The sequence below is a fragment of the Hemicordylus capensis genome, chromosome 3 (assembly GCF_027244095.1).
Source record: "Hemicordylus capensis ecotype Gifberg chromosome 3, rHemCap1.1.pri, whole genome shotgun sequence".
NCBI lineage: Eukaryota > Metazoa > Chordata > Lepidosauria > Squamata > Cordylidae > Hemicordylus > Hemicordylus capensis.
The window spans coordinates 353,795,767-353,818,803 of NC_069659.1; the positions used below are offsets into that span (position 1 = coordinate 353,795,767).

Sequence of the window (23,037 nt, forward strand, 5' to 3'; positions counted from 1 at the left end):
GCAGCCAAGCAATCAAGTACAATCTTTGAAGTTAAAGATTTCAGCTGCTTTCATCAACCTAAAAGAATATAAACACTTAAAAAAAAAAAAAAAGGCGAACCACTTCTGTCATCACACATTTCATTCTTAGCCACACTTCCAAAATGAGATGGTTTTGCAGTTCTCAACTTCCAGCTGATAAACGTATCTACATAAACAAAAGGAGATTTACAAAGGTTTATACTGTAATCATTCAACAGCATAACTGCAGACCTTTTTTGGTCTCTTTGCTTCATACAAAGAGGAAGACACAAGTTTCAAGTTCTCAAAAGATTCATGGGAACCAAAATGTAGTAGTAGGGAGTAGCTTGAAACCAAGTTGGTGGGAATACATCCCTTGTGTAAATCAATGCTATATATACCGATCAACACAGAGCTTCTTCAATGTCACACTCAAGGGGCGGGTATTTTCCGTCTCAGGAGCCAAAGGCAAACAGCTGACTTAAGATTGTTCTCTCATATCTTAAGCCAGCACCTTCTATTCTCTGCCCAAACAGGATTAGCTTGCCTTGAACCAGGGATGACTATTTTGCAAAGTAATATGTCCCAAGCCACAAACTGTCTGCTTTGTAGAAATTTTTATTTAAACAATTTCTATGCCACCTTTCCATTCAAGGCAGCCTACAAACATGCTTCAATTCTTCAGCAAGGGCAGACTTTATTTTTATTTATGTATTTAGCATATTTGTATATCACTCACTAGGGAGTTTCTACTTCCCTATGTGGATCTTTCACCCTGGAAAAAACCAACAGACTCCCTCACTGTATACCTGACATCCACTGAAGAAGGCCACACCAAAGGCCCAATACTACAACAACAAATATTTATATACCACTTTTCAACACAAGTTCCCAAAGCAATTTACATAGAGAAATAAAAAGAAATAAAGATGGCTCCCTGTTCCCAAAGGCTCACAATCTAAAAAGAAACAAAATAGACACCAGCAACAGCCACTGAAGGGATGCTGTGCTGGGCATGGATTGAGCCAGTTGCTCTCCCGCTGCTAAATAGAGAGAATCACCATGTTAATAAGGTGTCTCTTTGCTCACTTAGCGGGCATGACCCTCTAGCAATGCCAACAGATACCACAGCAGAGAGCAAGCACTATCTGGAAGCAACTCCCCACTCCAGACCAATCCAGGAGTGCAGCAGATAAGGGGGGGCGCGGGGGGGGGGGGAGTCTGCTTCTACTACACTATTCTTCCCTATTTGTATGGTCTGCCCTCACTGCAAAGAAGATTATTTCTTCTTTAAAAGCTCATCAGAATCTCACATAGTTCACCTGAACACTACCTACCTATTAGAAATGCACTGCCCCAACCCCCTGCCCAGCAATTAGTAATTTTTCTACTCTGACACAGGAATTGTGAGCCAGTTCCAGCTACTGCTGGCTTCATCACATGACCCGGACAGGTTCACGCTGAACTCGCCCCTGCTTGATGTCACTGCAGGACACCTTGACATCTTTTACTCGTGGGAGAGAGGCATTCATCTATACCCTTTTGGAGTGCATGTAGAAGGCGATTCAGTTGAACGCTGCTCTCATACGATTAAAGGATGCCCCCAAAGCACATCAGGAAGCCTTGTTGCGATGTCCGGAGGGACACACACTTGGCGCAACCCATTGCTCACATGTGCCAGTGAACAAACCAACTCTGTATGCAGACTTTATGTGGTCTCTCAAACGCCAAAGGAATCTTTTAAAAAGAGATAACCCTTATTCTAAAAGTAGCACCTGATTAAACAAACTCTCCCAGAACACTTTTTATTTCAGAGGATGGCAACTGAGTTTGCATCAAGTTGCTAAAGCTCATATGCCAATGACTCATTGCCCAGAGCAAAATGTCATAAAACCCGAAGTATTCTGCTCCCATAAAATATGCTAACTAGTACCCAATTCAATTGCATTTTAAGGTTCTGGTATCTCACTTTTTTCTATCTTTTGCTATGGAAATTCAGCTCCCAAATATATTTTGAAATGTTCTATTCTCAGACTTTCCCCTTGCTCTTACTTTGCAGATTTTACATAACTGGTCTCATAATATGTTTAAAGCAACAGGAAAGTTACTTCTGATAAGGGGACTTTTCAAATTCAAGTCTACGCTCCACATTCCTCAATCTGTAACACAGACAATTCTCTATTTACACTATGCATCAGCAAGCACCAGCTCAGCACTATCACTTGGGTTGCAGGTCAAAAGGCAGTTAAGCCATGTTATCATAATTCCAGCTCTTATTTTAAAAATAAATACGTATATTCCACTTTTCCAGCATGTATTCCAAGCAGCTTAAAAACACAGACAAACCAGAAAGTACATCAGGCACTCAAAGAAATCCCAAAGGCAAAAGGCCTAACAAAAAGGAAGGTTTTACAGTACATGAGCAGAGACATAATCTAGAGGGAGACTGTTTCACTGTCTTTAGTTTTATTGACCAAGACTGACTCCATATGCCAGTTACAACCATACCACCATGCCTGTGTGCACATATGAAAGAACAGCCCTGCTGGATCAGACCCAGGCCTATCTAATCCAACATCTTGTTTCACATAGTGGCCCACCAGATGCCTCTGGGGAGCCCACAGGCAAGAGGTGAGGGCATGCCCTCTCTCTTGCTGATAGTCCCCTGCAACTGGTATTGAGAGGCATCGTGCCTCTGAGGCTAGATGTGGCCCATAGCCACCATTGATAAACCTGTCCTCCATGAATTTGTCTAAGCCCCTTTTAAAGCCATCCAAGCTAATGGTTATCATCACATCCCATTATTTATTATTTATTTTATTATTTATTCGATTTCTATACCACCCTTCTAAAAATGGCTCAGGGCGGTTTACCCAGAGAAACAATAAATAAAATAAATAAGATGGATCCCTGTCCCCAAAGGGCTCACAATCTAAAAGAACGTAAGAGAGACACCATCAACAATCACTGGAGGTACTGTGCTCCCTGCTAAATAAAGAGAATCTCCACGTTAAAAGGTGCCTCTTTGAAAAGTTAGCAGGGAATCCCATGGCAAAGAATCTATATAATTAATTCTCTTAGCTGGTGCATGTCCAGGATTTGGCGGCGGAACTCTTGTGACATGCTGCGAGATTTCCGGTGGAGTGAGGGGGGGGGAGTACTGGTGGTGGCTGGCTGGCCGGCAAAGGAGGTGAGAAGAGAAAAGCAGCGGCGGGCAGGGGGGAGAGAAAGGCGGCGGCGGTGGGCGGGCAGAGTGGGGGGAGAGAAAACCAGCGGTGGCGGGAGGGGGAGAAAAGCCACGGCAGGCGGACGGGAGGAAGAAAAAAAATGGCGGCGGCGGTGGGACCCTTCTTGTCCGCCCACCGAGGCTCTGTGTGTGGGGAAGGAACGGGAGAGGAGGAGGGCTGGAGAGCGCAGGGCCGGAGGGAAGGGGAAGAGAGGAGAGTCTGGGTCAGGAGGAAGAGGGAGGGGGAAACAGCCGGACACAAAGCGCCGCACAGATGCTCTGTGCGGGGTCAGCTAGTTCTATAATAATGCCATAGATTATGTGTTGTGTGGAAAAGTACTTCGTCGTTGGTCCTAAATTTTCTGACATTCAGCTTCATAGGATGACCCCTGGTTCTAGTATTAGGAGAGGGAGAGAAATTTCTCTCTGTCCACTCTCTCCAAGCATAATTTTATATTCCTCTATCATGTCTCCCCACAGTCACCTCTTTTCCAAACTAAAAAGCCCCAGATGCTTGCCTCATAAGGAGGGTGCTCCAGGCCCCTGATCATCTTGGTTGCCCTCTTCTATTTTTCCAGTTCTACTTTTCCAGTTCTACAATATCCTTCTTAAGATACGGAGACCAGAACTGTACGCAGAACTCCAGATGCGGCTGCACCATAGATTTGTATAAGGGCATTATAATACCAGCATTTTTATTTTCAACCCCCTTCCTAATAATCCCTAGCATGGAATTGCCTTTTTTTTTTTTGCCGCTGCCGCATACTGACACTTTCAAGGAGCTGTGTCCACCACAACCCCAAGATCTCTCGTCAGTCACTGACAGCTCAGATCCCATCAGCATATGTGTGCTCTGTGTAACATTTTGCATCCATCTTCAAAATAAATCAAGCTCTCCTCTTTTCTCTACCTTCCATTTGAATTCAATTTGCGCCTTCCTGTCAGAAACATCTGGGGCAGAAACCATGGTGGCACTATAATTTGATTAGCAAGACTCTTAAAATGCGATTTCCCTTTCCTGCGAGGTCATCAGCGTTTAAGCCTTATGTAAATACCCATTGTTAATGGGGACTTTAGGAGAGCCAGGAAAGAAGCTTCCTCCACCAGTGGCGACCTTCCTTCATCGGGAAAGGAACACCTCCCTCCACATGAAATGAGTCCATTCCAACTTGAACTCTTGACTGCAGACATATCTTGCTTACAGGGGGTCAAACTGAATCTGAACCCGAACAATAGAGAGCGTTTTTCCCAGCACATTGGAGCTGAATACGGATCTAAAGTATTTCATTTGCCTTAAGCCACTGCTAACTGAGCAAAGAGGCACCTCTTTAAAGTAATGATTCTCCTTTATTTAGCAGGGGAAGAGCAACCTTCTTCAACACCAGCACAACATCCCTTTAGTGGCTGTTGCTGCTGTTGTTGTTTACCTTATGTTTCTTTTCAGACTGTGAGCCCTTTTTTGGCTAGGGATCCATTGTTTTTCTATGTAAATCTCTTTGAGATTTACAACAGTGGCTGCTGTTGTTGAAAACCAGTATATAAATATTTGTGACAAAATGAACCAAAACAACACACACAACTGGTTATTGTACACCACCCAGAGCCTCTGGATGAGGCAGTTTATAAATGTAATAAATAAAATAAATAATAATATTGGTTCAAAATAACCAGTTAAATATTCAGGCATTCAGTTTGCAGTTGTGTGATTGTTTTATTTTCCTGTTTTTACTCCGTTTGTAATATGCCCTGTTTCTAAGAATTCTGCTTTGAAATTTTTTTTAAATCCCAAGTTAAATGGTTATGGTTGCATTCATTCTAAAGAACTGCATCACAAGCATAAGAGTTTGAATTTATTCTGCATGAAATATATCTAAGTTGGTTCAGAGTGTCTCAGTCAGTTACCAAACTACTTCTTAAAGGTAGTGTCTGAACCAGAACTGGCGAGTTAAAAGACAAACTACTGAACCTGAACAGAACCCAAATTTGTAATCGTTCAACTTCCTGCTTGCTTATGATAATCTCTACCAAGCTAGGCAGAAGAGAGAGGAGAGAGGAGAGCTGGTCTTGTGGTAGCAAGAATGACTTGTCCGCCCTCGTTGCATTTGAATGGGAGAGTAGAAGTGTGAGTACTAGAAGATATTCCCGTTAGGGGATGGAACCACTCTGGGAAGAGCAGAAGGTTTCCCGTTCCCTCCCTGGCTTCTCCAAGATAGGACAAGATTTCTTTTTTTTAACCAACAAACTACCAAAGCATACAGTACGTTGCCAAAGCACAATTATATACAAAGTGGTTGTTTGTACATCATATATCTACAAAGATTTACACACAAGGATTTGGAAACCCACAAGGTTATGAAGTATATGCAGGTAGTACTGTAACTTGGGGATGGGGGATTACAAGGCACATCAGGTAATCGGGGTGGGGGGTTATGTCCAACGTCCATTTCCATAATTTGTTCCATTGCTGTTTAGAAGAGATACACTTGTCTTTTTGCAATATAACCATACAAACTTTTCCAGAAGAAATTTACTGTCTCATCTACGTGAACCTCTTGGTCGTATCTTCCCTCCATATTCCTATGCAGGAGCATTGCAAAAATGACATACAGGTTTACCAACCTGATTATGAGAAGGGGAACATTCCAATTGCCTAGTATGAGGGCACCTGTTCCGTCCCATTTCCTTGACGGTTTCTTTCTGGGACCTTGAAAAGAAGTTTTATCGCTCAAACCCAAGGTTAGTTCTTCCCAAGTCTGTTTTTCCAAATCAGGCCACTCTTAACAACTTGCTTACTCCCTGCCACACTCTTTTGGCTACCACACACTCTTAAGAAATGTGAATGGGTTTCCCTGAATAGCTTGCCTTGCCTAGCTCACTAGCTTTTCCCTTGCCTAGCTCACTAGCTTTCTGTTTGCAGGTGATTTTAGGACACTCTTGCTGGTCCTCTGGGAGCCATGGCTTAGCCGCATTAAGCGGTAGTACTTGGTGGTATAAATGCCACCTCGTTCCCTATAAATGGAAAGGGACCTTTTTCTCCTTAAAGAGAGCGATAGGGTGATCGGGTTGCAACAAGTGCGGTGTTTGTAGCGTTTACGTTCTAAATCAGATTTTTAAAAACCCACTTCTAGAATCTCTCCATAAATTGTTTTCCTTAGCTGCTTAACTGAGGAGGATCCTTTAAATAGATCCGGTTCAACCTTCCATTTTTTAAGTGTGAATAGCAAATCTCTCAAGTAGTCTGGGTGTTCTCTTTTTAATACTTGTGTGATATTACCATTGAAAGCACCTTTTCCCCACCACGCTATGCCCCATGTTGACTTTCGCCACCGTAGTGCAAAAAGCAAAACCCAGGTTTTTTGCAGGAGGTTGGACATGTTATGGACATTCACGAAAATCCAGTTTCCAAAATTGTAGGACATGAATTCAGTTACAAAATAGGGTTGCAGGGCAGGTAGAGCTAGGCCTTCCCGCTCAACCTCCTTAAATGCTACCACACGGGCCAAAGGGAAGAATGCTGTGTGCCATACTAGATGGAAGATCTTGCTTTCAACTCGATTGAGCGGAGGAAGGTAGACCACCGCCAGGTTATGCACCGGGGGTATCAGGGAAGTCCGGATGTAAACCACTTTCTGGTACATGGCATGGCTCCATTTTTTCCACATGGTGATTTTAAGCACTACTTTTTCTTCCCAATCTGTCCAATTTCCCCCCCAGATTTTTTCCTTAATCCCATATTCAATCCCCAAAATGTTTACTGTATCTACCCACTTCAGTCTGGACTCTAGGGCCCCTTCACTTTTACATTCAGAGATGGGTAGGCACGAGAGTTGCCGGCGTCTGGGGTCCATTTTAATAAATACACTTTTGTCAGCATTTAATTCTGAGCCCGAGATCTTGATCTCCAAGATAGGGCTGAGAGAGATTCCTGCCTGTAATCTTAGAGAAGCCACTAGATAGACCAATGGTCTGACTCAGTATATGGCAGCTTCCTATGTTCCTAGACAATGAGCATTTTCCCACTCCCAAAGGCAGATAGATGCCACGAATTCCAAAAAGGCAGCCACTTTAGTCTTGAATGTGCCACAGAACCCGTTCTCTCTTTCTCTTTTGGCTGCTGTTTAATATATTTACTATGGTATGCGCTTTCACAGGCAAAAGCCATCTTGGAACACAATAAAGTGAGAGGGTTCAGTCATCACATGGAAGCCTAGTTTATTTTAACTATGGTTTATTTAACAAACTTGGATTGGTGACCCAGACTATCACCACGTTTTGGGTTGCTTCACCATATCATGTGTTCAGGCTCTGCCCTTCCTTCCTTCCATCCACCAAGTCTGCCTCTATGTGAGAGCCCTGGAACATAGGAAGCTGCCATATACCAAGTCAGACCATTGGTCTATCTAGCTCAATATTGTCTTTACAGACTGGCAGTGGCTTCTCCAAGGTTGCAGGCAGGAATCTCTCTCAGCTAAGGGGACAAGTCATGCTTGCTACCACAAGACCAGCTCTCCTCCTGTGAGAACAGAGCTACTGGAACAAACCAGGATTAAATCATAACTGCAAGTTCAGGCATATAGAGACCAGGTTAAGACAAACCAACCAGGAAGCCCTCCAGAACAGCATGTGATGCAGCACAGGAGAGACTCCCCCGTGAATAAGCGCATTCAGCTCTCACAACAGGCCCTTTAGAGCCACAGCAGTGACATCTGAGATGCACTTGAATCGTTACTATTTCAAAAGATGATGCTTTTGCATTCTCATCTTTACAACCACAGGTTTTGATGGCAAACCTGCAATACATTAAATGATGAGGAACAGACCCACTGATTACTGAACAGAAACCTGTGGAATAAATGGAAACATCTTGGGGTGGAAGAATAGGTATTCTGCTCCAGGTCTGCTTTCAGCTCACACTTTAAAGAAATGTGATGTAGAGGTTGAAATCCCAAGAGTTCACCACACTCAGTGTGAACACTTTTACAGTTTTTCCCTTCTGAAGAGTGTCCCCTGAAATGTTTGCAAAGCACAAGAAGGCCAATCGCTCTCAGAACTGCCTGAAGCAGGAAGACAAAACTGAAGAGAGCAAGAGTAAGTTTAGAAGAGACTTTTGCCTTAAAATGTGTCAACACATCCATGTGGGAATTTCCCATTTTTTTCCAGCGGCTCCCTTCCCATTTTTTAAGTTTATCACATCAGAAATCATAAGTCACTTGGATGATGTTTTTCCAACAAACTGCGAAAAATATTTTCTAAATTGTGCGACAGCGTGGAGGAGCACAGCATAAACGTCGGCAGCCAAACAAGATTTGTAGACCACGGGTCCGGCTGCTAGCAGAAAAGGTGGCACAAGGGGGAAAAGATGCAGGAAGCTGCTACAAAATAAACACATTTCTCAGATTTTCCCCACATGCCACATTCCCCTCCTCTTCACCAGTCTCTGCAGTTTCTCAGAACTTATGCAAGTCGTAATACTCGGACATAAATGTTTTCCTCTGCAGCCAACTCCGTTAAGGACCATGGAAATTGAGCGCCAAAAGAAGCCCACTTGAAGTCAACAAACTCGGTCCTCCATGACAAGGTGAGATCTGCCATACATATTTACTCACTAATCTAGACCATATTTACTCACTAAACTGGCCTGTGTGACACAACCATGGGATGTCTCAGTTTGGACTTGCCTGTCAGTCCTCAAACATTACTTGTGCCTACATGCATGTCAGCTACAAATTTACTAGGCAGCCTTAGGAAACCATTCTTCTTTCAGTCCAGAGAATACTTGTTGTCTACCTTACAGGGTTTTTGTAAGGATCACTAAGATTAACATGTGAGGTGCTCTGAACACATGAAATGAGCTCTATATATGCAAGTTTTGTTAATAACCTCTGACAACAGCATATCATGCCGTGCAGAGAAGTTAACAAGCACAGGAATCAATTTCATACAGGTTTCACCTCCAAAAAATAAGAGATGATAAGCTCATCACAAAAGCTATCCCCACAGAAACTATACTGGGTAATGCTCCACTTAAGCACTATAGCTCTGGCCCTGCCTTTACCCACAACCAGCATTCCAGTGACTTTAAAAAACAACACACATAATTCAAGAGAATTCCCCCTAATTCAAGAGAATTCCCCCACATAAGCCAAAAGCATAATCACAGAGCATGATAACAACCACAGATCTGAGCAAACATGTTAATACCCACAGAAGCAGCCAAGAATTGAGACTCCCAGAAGTAAATCTTGCCAAGGTTGGTAGGAAATAATACCCAAGCTAAGAGGATCTGTCCTGGAATCAGGCCACAACAACAAAAACCACCCAAACCCCTAGCTCTATGCTACGGGTAGGCAATCTTGACTCTCTAGCTGTTGTTGAACTACAACTCCCATCATTCCTAGCCACAAACTACAACCTGGTACCACCCAATGAAACTGAGAAGTAGGAGATTCAGGACAAAAATGGGACTTCCATGGGCAATTAATGTACTGAATTTGCTGCCACAAAGCAGCAAAGATGATGACCACTAGCTCAGGTAGCTTTAAAAGGAGATTAGACAAATTCATGGAGCAGGAAATATTTCAACGGCCTTTAGTCATGTTGGCAACATGGACCCTCCATGTTCAAAGGCAGTATCAACTGACAAGGAGCAACAGAGCAACAGAAGGAGAGGCCCACTGCCTTATGGGCTTCCTGGAGGCATCTGGCTGGCCACTGTAGGAAACAGGGTGCTGAATTCGATGGACCTTTAGTCTCATCCAGCAGGGTTTTTCTGAAATTAGACATGTAAGGTTCTTGCCCTTTAAAAAAAATGAGATTAAGATCAGTGCTGGCACGAAGTCTGTGAGATCTGTTTTCTAGGATGTGTTATGTTTACAATGCAACTTTGACTGATTAAGAAATGCAGCAAACTGCAACAGTTTATTTTAAGAGAAAGCCATTGCTGTAAAAGATTCACACACCAAGGCTCAGAAAGTCAACAAATATATGGGGTCTGACAGCCAAGGCAGAAGTGGGGCAGGAGGGAGACTGGCTATTCTAGTATGTGTATTCATTAGAGCTTTCCTTCGTTTGAACACCCCACCCCACCCCACCCCACCCCTTTGTACATGCAAACTCTCAACTCTGAAGTGACCTGAGTGCTCAGGATCTAAACACAAGACTTCAGAGGAAAACACAAACAAGCAAACCCTAAGTGCATACAGGAGAACTTGGGTAGTTTTATCAGGAGCCCCCAAAGGAAGATATCAGTATTGAATCTTCTGATGAAAATGTGTATGTAAATAGAGACCTGTAATGGGTGCTTTTTAAAAAAACAAACAATAGTGTTAATGGTCTAGGGGGAAATGTAAGCCAACTTATCATCAAAGCCTTGAAGTTTGAAACATTTCCAGGGAAGATTAACAGAGCCATTGGACAAAGACCAGCACAAGATGGAGTGCATCTTCGCCTACGTGTGAAAAACTGGCCAAGGGCAACTCACTGATAATCAGGAGCTTGCTTTGAGACAAGGAATCCATTTCCAGGGCCAAAGCCCCAAACATGTGGAGAGTAAGAATCACGGCAGACAGCACGGCCAATTCTGGGTGTATTCTGTGCTGAAAAAGTTGAAATTCTGCACCACAAAGGTTCTGCAACCTGTATAAAAGTAACTCAACTTGTGTATGTGGGTATAATCTCTAAGACGTACCCGTGGCTAATCCTATGTGTGGCAGCTCTCGTGAGAGTTCGAAAGCAGCTGCCCGATAGGCACGGGTGTGGAGAGAGAAAATGGTGGCTGCTGCTGGGCCGGTGGGGAGGGAAAGCTCACGTCGCTGGGCCGGCCAGGAAGGAGAGCACCTGCTGCCGGGCAGGGAAGGAGAGGGCCCGCCGCGGGGTGGGGAAGGAGAGCACCCGCTGCTGGGCTAGCAGGAGGGGAGGGAAAGCATCTGCCACCAGGCTGACCAGCAGGGAAGGAAAGCCCCTGCTTCTGGGCCGGCAAGAAAGGAGAGCGCCCGCCGCCGGGCTGACCAGCGGGGAGGGAAAATGCCCACTGCTGGGCCGGTGGGCGGGGAAGGAGAGTGCCCACTTCCAGGCCGAGCAACGGAGAGGGAAAGTGCCTGCCACTGGGTAGGCCAGCGGGGAAGGAGAGCGCCTACTGCCGGGTCAGCCGGTGAGGAAAGAGAGCACCCGCCACCGGGCGGGCTGGCTGGCAGGGAAAGAGAGGATCTGCTTCCTTTCTGGTGGATTAAATCATTAAACGATGCAGGGTATTGTTGTGTTTCCACAGAAAAACCTGGAAGGCAGGCTCTGGAAGGTCTTTAGGAACACAGGAAGCTGCCATATACGAAGCCAGACCATAGGTCCATCTAGCTCAGTACTGTCTACACAGACTGGCAATGGCTTCTCCAAAGTTGTAGGCAGGAGTCTCTCTCAGCCCTAACTTAGAGATGCTGCCAGGGAGGGAACTTGGAACCTTCTGCTCTTCCCAGGGCAACTCCATCCCCTCAGGGGAATCTCTTGCAGTGCTCACACATCAAGTCTCCCATTCAGATGCAACCAGGGTGGACCCTGCTTAGCAAAGGGGACAAGTCATGCTTGCTACCACCAGACCAGATCTCATCTCCAGCTCCACGATTCTGTGACCATGGAGCATCAAGCGGGGCCCAGAACGTGGCCTTTTCCGTAATAGCCCCGTGGCTTGGGAAGCCACATTTAGGAGCAAAGATGATGCCTCCCCCAGCAACCCCCCTCATTTCCACTGGGGCCTGTGCAGCAACCTTCTGTTTTTAGCCACATTGTGTTATCTGAGTTTTGCTGAGATGTTGATCAGTGAACGCATAATCAGGGGAAAGGAACAGGGCCAGTCCAGACCCTCCCACCCTGAGTTAGAGAGGGAAGAGGAGCAGAGCGCCTATAAGCTCTCAAATCCTGATCCTAGCTTGTGAGTACTCTTGGAACGACTTCATCTGGAATCCCAGGAAACATCCCCCAACGTGGGTCTCTTCCCATTGCCTGAAATGACCCACTATGGCTCTCTGCTGTCCATGCTGAAGAAGGAACGCTCCCTTTCTGGAGACAGGAACCCAGAAAGCTCTGACTCAGAACCCAATGGTCTGACTTGGTATAAGGCGGCTGCCTTCTACTGAGTCAGACCCTTGGTCCATCTAGCTCAGTCTTGTCTGCACTGACTGCAGCAACTTCTCCAAGGTTGCAGGCAGGAATCTCTCTCAGCCCTGTCTTGTAGATGCTGCCAGGGAAGGAACTTGGATAGATGCTCTTCCCAGAGTGGCCCCATCCCCCAAGGTGAATCTCTTACAGTGCTCACATGTAGTCCCCCATTCAAATGCAAACTCAGACAGACCCTGCTCAGCAAAGGGGACCATTCATGCCGGCTCCCCACCCTCAGCCCCACTTAACGACAACTCCTGTCTTTCTAGGACAGGAGTTCTAGGATACTTGGGACACTCAAGAAGGCCCTCCAGTAATCACACGAACTGAGTGGATGAACCTGAAATAGGGAATCCTCAGCAGACCTTCGTGGCTGGGCGGGCTCACGTGGGGAGTGACATCTCTTAAGATATACAGATACCAGGTCGGACCATGAAGGCTTTTAACAGGTGAAAACTCACGAGTTTGAATCTTGCCTCCGCCATGAACTTGCTAGTTGGCCTTAGGCAACCCACACATTCTTAGGCTCAGCCCTCTCCCCAACAGCAACACAGAGATTACAACAGCTTGCCTTACAGGGTTGTTGTAAAGATTACTGAGCTTAAGTACGTGAAGCATTTTGAACACACAAAGCATTTTATAAATACTATATATTATCTTGCTTGTCGCTAGCTCATTGCCCCAATCAGGGTCAGGTTCTAATTTGTGATTAAAGCTTGAACAGACTGCTTGCACTGAACATTTGATTACCATTCCAACCCCATTACCATTACATTGCGCCTGGGGAAGGCGCCAAACAGTTCACATCAGAAGATGGACTGCAGCATCAACGGGCAGGAAGTTCTCAGCTCCCAATTATGTGTTTGTACTTGGCTCAGAAGGGGACACGACAATGAGATCAGAGCGCAAAAATGCTTGGAGGGGAGAATTCGCTCAAAGAATGGAAGGAGCATGTGGAATTTGCCTTCTGTGTACATATGTACGAACTTACACACACACACACACCCCCAATTAAAAAGGACCAGTTACCTCGTTCTAGGCTTGAGAGGACTGGCTGTGTATGTGACAGTGAGCCAGACAGCTCTACAGCGACATCTGCTGCCCACACAGGGAAACAGGCGGATTAGTAAAACTCTGGGGAAGAGGGCAGGGCCAGGACAACATATTGATGGCTCCTGTACAAAAAGGAGAAAGGATGTGCCATGGAGTCAGTGTCGACTCCTGGCAACCACAGAGCCCTGTGGTTGTCTTTGGTAAAATACAGGAGAGGTTTACCACTGCCTCCTCCCTCGCAGGATGAGATGATGCCTTTCAGCATCTTCCTATACTTCTGCTGCCCGATATAGGTGTTTCCCATAGTCTGGGAAACATACCAGCGGGGATTCGAACTGACAGCCTCTTGCTGCCTAGGCAAGCTGCTTCCCTGCTGTGCCATTAGATGGTGCAGAGCCAAACCATAGTCCAATCTAGCAGGATCCACTAGCGCCTGAGTTTATTTAGGACATAATCCCCACCCCACACCAGGAACTCAAGGGTCCTGACAATCAGTAAGACATATAAAAATCCCAAACTTTGAAAAACTAAAGATGCAACTCCTACACAAAGGAAAACAAAATCATCCTGTTAACTCAAATATTTAACACACAAACCAGTCATTGCCTGCCTTTGAGGAGGAGGGTTCTGATAGCCCTCTCCAGGGAAGCTTTCCACAACTGGAGTGACACTACCAGAGCAGCAGAATTTAGTTCTGGGTGATACATGGAGCAGGGCTCCTTCCTCTGATTTCAGCAGCCGGAGGGAGCAGGCACGGGAGAGAGCCACGAGGAGCCAGAGCTTGCACTAGGAATCTCTAGGCCAGAGGCTCCGCCAACCTAGGCAGCTAGGCATAGCTGTCTGTCTGTGGGCCACAAAGGTCCAGAAAGGGTGTGAAGCATCAGTCTCTGCAACTGCCAGCCAGTAAGAGGACTCTGGATTAACCAGGGTGGTATAAATCCAAGAAGCCAGGCCGCTGACCTGGAGCATGAACTCTGAGTTCCCCACTACTGGAGCCCCCTTGGGCAGCGTGTTATCTGTGGGGAGCAGCCTCTGGTTATTGCTACAGGATTCTTCCTGCTCCTTCCTAATTGTCGTTTCAGAGTAACAGGAACAGTCACAACACCACACCGATGATGCAGGCTGATTCTGGAAAGGTTGCAAGATTGGTCAAAATATAACCATTAAACAGCTTTTGACCCCACAAGAGGCACAGGTGGTCCCAATTCATGCAAATCTGAGTACATAAGAACATAAGAACAGCCCTGCTGGATCAGGCCCAAGGAGGCCCATCTAGTCCAGCATCCTGTTTCGCACAATGGTCCACCAGATGCTGCTGGAAGCCACAGGCAGGAGTTGAGGGCGTGCCCTCTCTCCTGCCATTACTCCCCTGCAACTGGTTCTCAGAGCGAGATCTGGAGACCCACTGAAAGGCTTACTGAAGAATGATTGTGAACTAAGAACTACTTAGAAAAATCTATAGCCACACAAAAGACTGCAATTTCTTTTCCCTAAAAGTTACTTAGGGAATATTCAGTGCCTGAATATTATCCATCCTTGATCTGATCCCTCCCATATGCTTCACTTAAGTCATGTCCTCTTAACAGGATCACACACTACTTAATTCCACTTTTGGCAACTCCTAGTGGAAAATTTCAATAAGAGTTATATCGAAGCTGCAAAGAAGAATCTCGTATGCCAAAGCCTCTTGGAAATGCACTCCAATCCAATGTTCTCCAGCTCCTCTAAACAAAGAGTGTAGATTCAATAGTAAAGCCACCAAGACCCCTCAGAGTGTTTTCTCTATAGGACTGACGGCTATTTTCCCAACAGCCCAGGGAAATTACAGGCTTTATTGAAATACACAGTTTCCCACCACATAAATCTAGTAGGCAAAGTCATCTTCACATTCAAAAGCCAACATTCTATATGAAGTACAAAGCATCAGTCTTTACAGCCTGATTCATCTTATCACAGTAGCACAGAGCAGTGTTTTGTTTTGTTTTTAAATGCAAACTGCATTCTGGGGAACCCATGGATTCCTCAAGAAACTTCCTCAACAGGAAGATCAGTGATGACAGACAAGATTCCCTAAAAGTCAACTTTCCCACCGCTACTAAGGTGGTCCCCCGATGTGCAGCCTGAGGAGGCTGTTGAGTGTATTCAAAGTCACACCCACTGTTCACATGGAGAAATGGTGAGACCCTAAAATATGTCCCAGAATCCCCTGCAGTAAACTGTGGTTGTGTTGCACATGAGTCAGTGTCAAAAGTATCTCCTGAAGGAATCAAGTTTGAGAATCATTGATAGACTGTTTCTCCCACTCAACTGTTTAGACTTTCTGCTAGTTTAAGAGGATGCAAATATTTGTGCTATACAGAATCCCTTCATTAGGAAGGGCAAGCTAATTCTCAGAGAGGAGAAGAAGAGAGAGATGAGCTATCCATGCAAGAATCCATAGTATGTTTCAGAGAAGAAATATGTTTATATATTCATATATGTTTATCTAATTGATTTTCAAACTGTTCTAAAGTATAACCCAAACTGTTAGTGAGACTGGACCAGAATTTTTTTTAAAAAATAAAAGTACTTAATTTGGTTTAAATTGGAGTACGGTTATTTCAAGCTAATACCCCATTATTTCTGAAGACTTGCAACATCTGAGCTGCCTTTTAATAACTCTGGTACTCACCACCAAACCCAAAAGAAAAAGGACAGGGTCCTTCCTGGCCCACTGAATTTATAATTTCTATAATCTGAACGGGACGTATTAACTCATGTTTAAATGTTCAGCTGCTGCTTCCACCCAAAAGGCTAGATGCCAGTGACTCAAACCAACCCAAAACCCAGCCACGCAACAAATCTTCATCACAGTCTGAAGTGCTCGACCATTTGCAGCTAAGCTACCGGGGGGGGGGGGGGGGATACTGTATTAGAAAGCTGCCCCCGGCTCCCATTCATCTAAGGTTGGGGGCCGGTTCATGCTTACCCATCTCAGCATGATCGCTGCTGCCCTGTGGTGTGATCCTGCACCACGCCAGGAATGGGTATATGGCATGTGGCATCATTGATGCGTGGCAGTGTCAATGATCTGATTCCTATTGTGTGGATGTTGCTCTTACAGGCAAATGTGAATAAGCTACCTCCCCATCCTAAGGAAGAGCACTGTCACTCAAAGCTTGCACTTCTTCAAGTGGGCCTTTAAATGATTTTTTGTTTTAACATTTTAAATTGGTTTTTTTTAAATGCTAATATTTTTAATGGTTTTATTTTTGATTGTGGATCACCCTGAGCCATTTTTGGATGGGCAGCATAGAACTGAAATGAAATAAATATTCTTACACCGACAAAAATGGTCCATTAAGATGATAATCTTGCCTCTTTCTCTCCCTCCACCACCCCCACCCCCACAATAGCCTTCTTACAAATGTGTCTATTAACATGTATCTTCATGTCTCCTCCAACCCACAACACTACATAAAGGAGCTTTAACAAAACAATGATCTGGGATTGAGACAACACAATAATCTGAGACGACACATCTCATGGCTGGCTTGAATTTGATGTAGTCGTGCTATTCTACAAGCACTCAGCTGAGAGAGAGTCCACATACAGTAGGCACACTAATGAATGTTTAGAACATCGGCCCAGTCTAACTGGAGGCTGCAAAATAGATATGGAAACCGAAACCATACCTGAACAAAATGAATCCCAGCGACTCCACTGCTGCCCGTCTCACATCGTCATTGACATCACTCACCTATGAAAAAACCCATGATGTTAGAAGACGCCACCTCACTGAAATATATCACCTAGAAGGCATTTGTGCAATTAGACCAGAGATCTGGCTTTAAGGCTGGGGAGCACAGAGGAGAATCCTACCCAAATCAGGGGGTAAAAAAGCTCATCATGCTCTTTCAGCAATCTAGAATCAGGGCAGTCCTCCTATGAGGCCACGTGAGGTTGTCACCTCAATTGATGACAATTATTAGGTCATCAAAAACAGCAACAAGATGCTTCCTTCCTCCCCAAAACCATCAGAGCAGCTCGTTGCCCCCCATCCTCTTTACCTCTGCTTGGCTGGTAACAAAAAGAAGGAGACAGAAGAGGAAATCAAGATCTTAGAATACAGTACTCTAGATCCCTTTCCCTGTTCCCTCTTCCACTTCTTCCCCCTTCTCATCATCAGCCCAGTGATAAGGGAGGAAGCAGCAGTGGCAAAGAGCAGGAGGTCATCAGGAGAGGAGGAAGGGCTCTTTGTTGAATGGTAACACAGCCACCACTCCGTGAAAAGCTGGTCAAGTCTCAGGGGCAGCGCTCAGGAAATCCACTAGTCTCATTGTCTGTGATGAGTGAGAAATGATTCCTGATGAGTGAAAAAAATCCTGATGAGTAGTGCACCAATATAGCTTAATGAGTAAAATTTCTGACGGGCTGGAGAACAGAGCCAACGTTTCTTGACCCCTGCTCAGGGAGGCAGCAGAGGGAGGAAAGTGGGGGAGAAGGGGTCATCTTGCTGCCATCCCCATAATCCACTACTTGCGGTGGAAGGACTGCTCCTCGCCTAATTTGCTTCTGCCACCACAAAGGAGAAGACAGCAGCGGGTGGCAGAGGCGAGTGTGTGTGCGTGTAGGTGAAATGTTCGCAGTAGCCACGGACATTGCTTGGGGTGGGGGAGGAGAAAGAGGTGGCAGCATCTGGAACCCTGTCTCAGGACAGGAGCAGGGAGGTCTCGGGCGGCCATTGATGAGGAAAGACTGAGTGGCTGCCAGCTTGTACGATGCAAAGTGTGCTTGACCCAAGCAGGCCTGGGCTCAAATCCCACTGTAGCCATCGAGTGTGGGTGGACTAGGGTTTTTATTTTATTTTTTATTATTTTATTTTATTTTATTTTTTATTATTTTATTTTTTATTATTTTATTTTTTATTATTTTATTTTTTATTATTTTATTTTATTTTATTACACATTTGTATACCACCCAAAATGCAAGTCTCTGGGTGGTTTACAATAAAACCATAAAAAACAGATAAAAAGATTAGCACACTACAATTAAAATTTAAAATGTTAAAACTATTAAAAACACAATCAAAACAATATCTAATTAAAAGCCTGGGTGAACAAATGTGTCTTGACTGCCTTTTTTAAAGTTGTAAGAGATAGGAAAGCTCTTATTTCAGCAGGAAGTGTGTTTCAAAGCCTCAGGGCAGCAATGGAGAAGGCCTGTCCCCAAGTAGCCACCAGACGAGCCGGTGGCAACTGCAGACGAATCTCTCCAGATGAGCTCAATGGTTAGCCTCAGGATGGTCCGTTAATCCGAAAACTCTCTTAGGCAAAGAAGAGCTGGTCTTGTGGTAGCAAGCATGACTTGCCCCTTAGCTAAGCAAGATCTGCCCTAGTTTGTATTTGGATGGGTGACTACATGTGTGAGCACTGTAAGATATTCCCCTCAGGGGATGGAGCTGCTCTGGGAAGAACAGAAGATTTCAAGTTCCCTCCCTGGCAGCATCTCCAAGATAGGGCTGAGAGAAATGCCTGCCTGCAACCCTGGAGAAGCAGTTGCCAGTCTGCATAGACAATACTGAGCTAGACAGACCAATGGTCTGACTCAGTATATGTCCGCTTCCTATGTTCCTATGACTTATGAAAACATCTGGGCACAATTCTAAAGGAGTGCCATGTCTTGTCTTATAAGACTTGAGTGTCCAAACCTAGAAGTCTGGTTTAAATATAGCACAGGTTCAGGATATGCACCACATAGTCCAGGTTCAGATCCTGGTTCATTTTGGAACTCTGGCTAGAATAAGCCAGGAATGTTTCATTAGGACATAAAAAGCATTTGTGTCAGAATGGAGCCCTGAGAGACTCCATACAGTAGCTCCCATTTTGAAGGGCGTCACCAAGTGCCACCATCGGAACCACCGCAAAGCAGTGCCTCCTGTCCCCAAATCCCTCAGGCGATCCAGAAGGAGACCACAGCTGATGGTATCAAAAGCTGCTGGGAGATCCAAAAACCAGCAGAGTCACATTCCCTCTGTCAAATCCCTGGCGAAGGTCATCTATCAGGCCAAGGCCGTCTCAACCCCACAGCCCACACTAAGGCCTGTAAGTGAGCTGTCCCAAAATTATTGTATCGCCTACTCCAGAGCCAGTGGTACTCACAGCCACATGCAACAGGCGTCTGATTGCCTTGTTGTTTCCAGAGCCACAGTATGCCATTGCAACAGTATACATCCCTGAACGACGGAGGATTGGATCCTGAAAGAGACACAGCATGTCAACATTTAAACTGCTACATGACTGAAATTAAGCCATAGGAGCTCAGTTCCTAGCTACAGATACGAAGTTTCCAGAAATTTTCAAGCCACTGGAAAAAGCCAGTTTTTCTCTAAGTTCCACACCAGGAAAACACAGAAATCTTGAGAAAAGATTAAATATATGCAATACTCATTTTTGTACCATATTTAAGCTTGCTGCACTGCACACAAAATGATCTATGTACAGCTTAGCACATAAGATTTGCCTTTTCAAAATAAATCTAAGACATTTTTATTTTTAAATTTAATCAGTATTCAAATGTACGCAGAAAGGGCCCAGGACTATGTGTTCCTCTAATAAAGATGGCAGCATGTCCTATGAAGGGGCAAAGGCTGAAACGCACCTGGAATTTGAGAGTTATATATAAACTCCATATTATACAGGGTTAGAATGGTAATTGTCTAATATTTTTAACTGTCTTACATAAAACATGCTCCTATTCGATAGCTGTTACACAGTATTTTGAAAGCACGAAGGGCACGAAATGGCAATATTTTAAAATCATGCCTTGTAAAACATTTCATGTATTATTTTAAGCAGGGAGGTTGGACACAACAATGTCCCCAAACTTAGGCAACACTGACTCGGCTCAGATGCAACAAACCCAAACCATGGTTTGTTGATGCAGAAAAAAGCTGTGTGTGCTCATGCTTCTTGAGCCCCTTTCTCTCATGCCTTAACTTAATAATTCCTGATTTGTCAGGACTACAAAATACTACTATAAAACCTACCTTACAAGGCTATTTTAAAGATTGCAAAGTTTTTTTGGAAGGGCTTGGGACACAGTAAAGCTCTAGGTGCTGATACAGGGATGGAAGGCCCTAGAATCTGACACCGAGATGGATAGTTTCCAGAAAGAGCAACACTCACCTTATCCCTGCAGAGACTCTCAATGAGGGCATCGGCCTCCTCCATTCTTCCGTACATCACCAAGGCAATTCCAACAGCCAGGCCCCGCAATATCTTCTCATGCTGGGTTTCTTGGGCATAGCCCACCATGTCCTCAATGGCCTGGGCATTTTTAGATCCCAGCATCACCAGCCCTAGAGCCAGGCCAGCTGCCTCACCTTTGGGGTAGAGAAGAAACAGAATGAAATAACGAATACCCAGATTTCACCATTTCCCCATCTCCTAAGTAGGCAGCAACAGAGGATGATGGTCGGGACAGAAACTTGCATTCCAAAAACAGACTCATTTTTTGTCTCAAATACTTATTCCTAGGCCATAAGAAAAACAGAGGGATGCTGAAGGCCTTTTCCAGAGCAAACAGTGATCAATGCTGAACTGACGCCCAACTCCTTCTGCACTCCAACACTGCCAAACTGAGCTTGTATTCAAAACAGTAGCACTGGAATGGAGAAGGGCTATGTGTTAATTCAAAAGCCTTTCAGGAAACCGCCCACATGGCAGCCATCACTTAAGAAAACCTGGTGATCTGCAATGGAAAAGCAAACCAGAAATATGGTGCACAATACAAGTTTAAGAGTTCTTGTTACAGACAAGGTTTAACATCAGCACAACCACAGTGAAACAAGATTATAAATCTGAGGCAGAAAGCCACATCAAAGAAGACCAATTCTCCCAGCTTAGGGCTTCTCAAACTTGGGTCCCCAGATGTTGTTGGGACTACAGGTTCCATCATCCGCAGCCACAGTGGCCCCTGGCAGGGTTCCCAGACATCGTTCATTAATTATTATTATTAACAACATTTATATCCTGCTCTTCCTCCAAGGAGCCCAGAATGGTGTACATGGTTGTGTTTATCTTCACAACAACCCTGTGAGGTAGGTTAGACTGAGAGATACGTGACTGGCTCAGAGTCACCCAGTGAGTTTCATGGCTGAATGGGGATTTGAACGCTGGTCTCCCCAGTCCTAGTCCAACACCCTAACCACTACACTCACACTGGCTACACCACACATGCTAGCTTTCAATGCAGATAAATAATTTTATGTGGCGCAGCATTGCAGCCGTCAACTGCAGCCTGAAGTAGTACAGCTCAGACATGTTCATTCCAGACACAAGTTTATTCCTTCAGTGAAAACTAGGCCAGCCACAGCCACAGTCACCCACTTATGTTAAAAGCAGCAGTTTACCTGTCACTGCATCGTCCTGATACAAGTTTGTTTTCAGGAGGTCATAGACATCCTGGCGTGCAGTTCCCATGGCGGCCAACCCAAGCCCAAGGCTACCTCCATGTCTGACAATCTACCAAAAAAAAAAAAAACACAAGTAAGAGATTTTGCATTTCCTGAAGTTTCTCAGGTGGACAAGACAGACAGAAAACAACCAACTCCAGGGCGAGGGGCAAGTCAGGCAACCTATACCAATCCCATTTTTAGTCAAGCATTTTTAATAGCTGATCTTATTCCAAAACACAAACATTTTTCTAGCTGTTCTGGAACTAGTTTTATGCATTCAAACAACATTATTTCCATTTGTTTTTCTTCCTTTGTTGTGATGTAGTTTTCGGGATGCAGCTCAGTTCTGATTCCACATAAGAAATGGGGAACCACAATTGTTTTGTCTTGTTCTAAGAAAACCCCAAAGACCACCCAGCTACCCTAAGGCACTATCTTCCACCCACGATACGAGATGGCACATACATCGTTGCTGGCATTCTTCAGCTGGTTCAGCAGGTAGTCTATGATGTCGCCTCCATGATTTGCATGGATGAGTCCAAGCGCATACAGTCCACCACCTTCCTGATAGGCTGACCCTGGAGATGTATCTTTGGGCAGGTAAGTTGCCATTAACTGAAGAGCTTCCTTCTCATGGCCCTGTGAATGCACCATAAGGAAAGAACAAATGAAGAGCCCAGATGGATCAGACCAATGATCTATCAAGTTCAGCACTCTGCATTCCACAGTGACCAGACAGCTGCCTCTGGGATGTCCACAAGCAGCACATAAAGGCAACCACCTCCCCTTGTCTGTCTGCACCAGCTGGTATTCAGTGGTATGCTGCCTCTGAGCCTGGAGGTTCCATAGAGCCACCTAGCTAATAGCCATGGACAGACCTGGTTTCCTCCAATATAGCCTGTAGCAGCGATGGGCAACTGGTTCTGCTCTGCAAAAACCAGACCACCAAGCTTGGTTTTACAGACTGCCAGCCTAACTAGGGTGTGCCTGCATGACGGGGAAGGAAATCGCAGGAACCAATTTACTCCCATCTCAAAATACAGTTTCTGCCATTGGCCTATAATAGGGTACAGTTACTGGCCTCTGTCTTCAAAAAGACAGATCATAAACCAAACTGGTTGTAGTGCACGTAGAAAGAAACAGGCACTGTCTGATCTACACACTATGAAACAAT

General features: G+C 45.0%; 1 protein-coding gene across 1 annotated transcript in view; it reads right to left on the reverse strand.

Moving 5' to 3' along the window:
- The window catches only part of PSMD1 (proteasome 26S subunit, non-ATPase 1), a 133,497-nt gene that overhangs the window by 82,399 nt on the left and 28,061 nt on the right, over positions 1 to 23,037 (reverse strand). The window contains exons 12-16 of the mRNA XM_053310099.1: positions 22,329 to 22,502; positions 21,819 to 21,930; positions 20,593 to 20,789; positions 19,567 to 19,662; positions 17,101 to 17,165 (exon numbers count right to left, since the gene is read on the reverse strand). Of these exons, the coding sequence (XP_053166074.1) occupies positions 17,101 to 17,165; positions 19,567 to 19,662; positions 20,593 to 20,789; positions 21,819 to 21,930; positions 22,329 to 22,502 (644 nt within the window). The remainder of the gene's footprint in view (positions 1 to 17,100; positions 17,166 to 19,566; positions 19,663 to 20,592; positions 20,790 to 21,818; positions 21,931 to 22,328; positions 22,503 to 23,037) is intronic.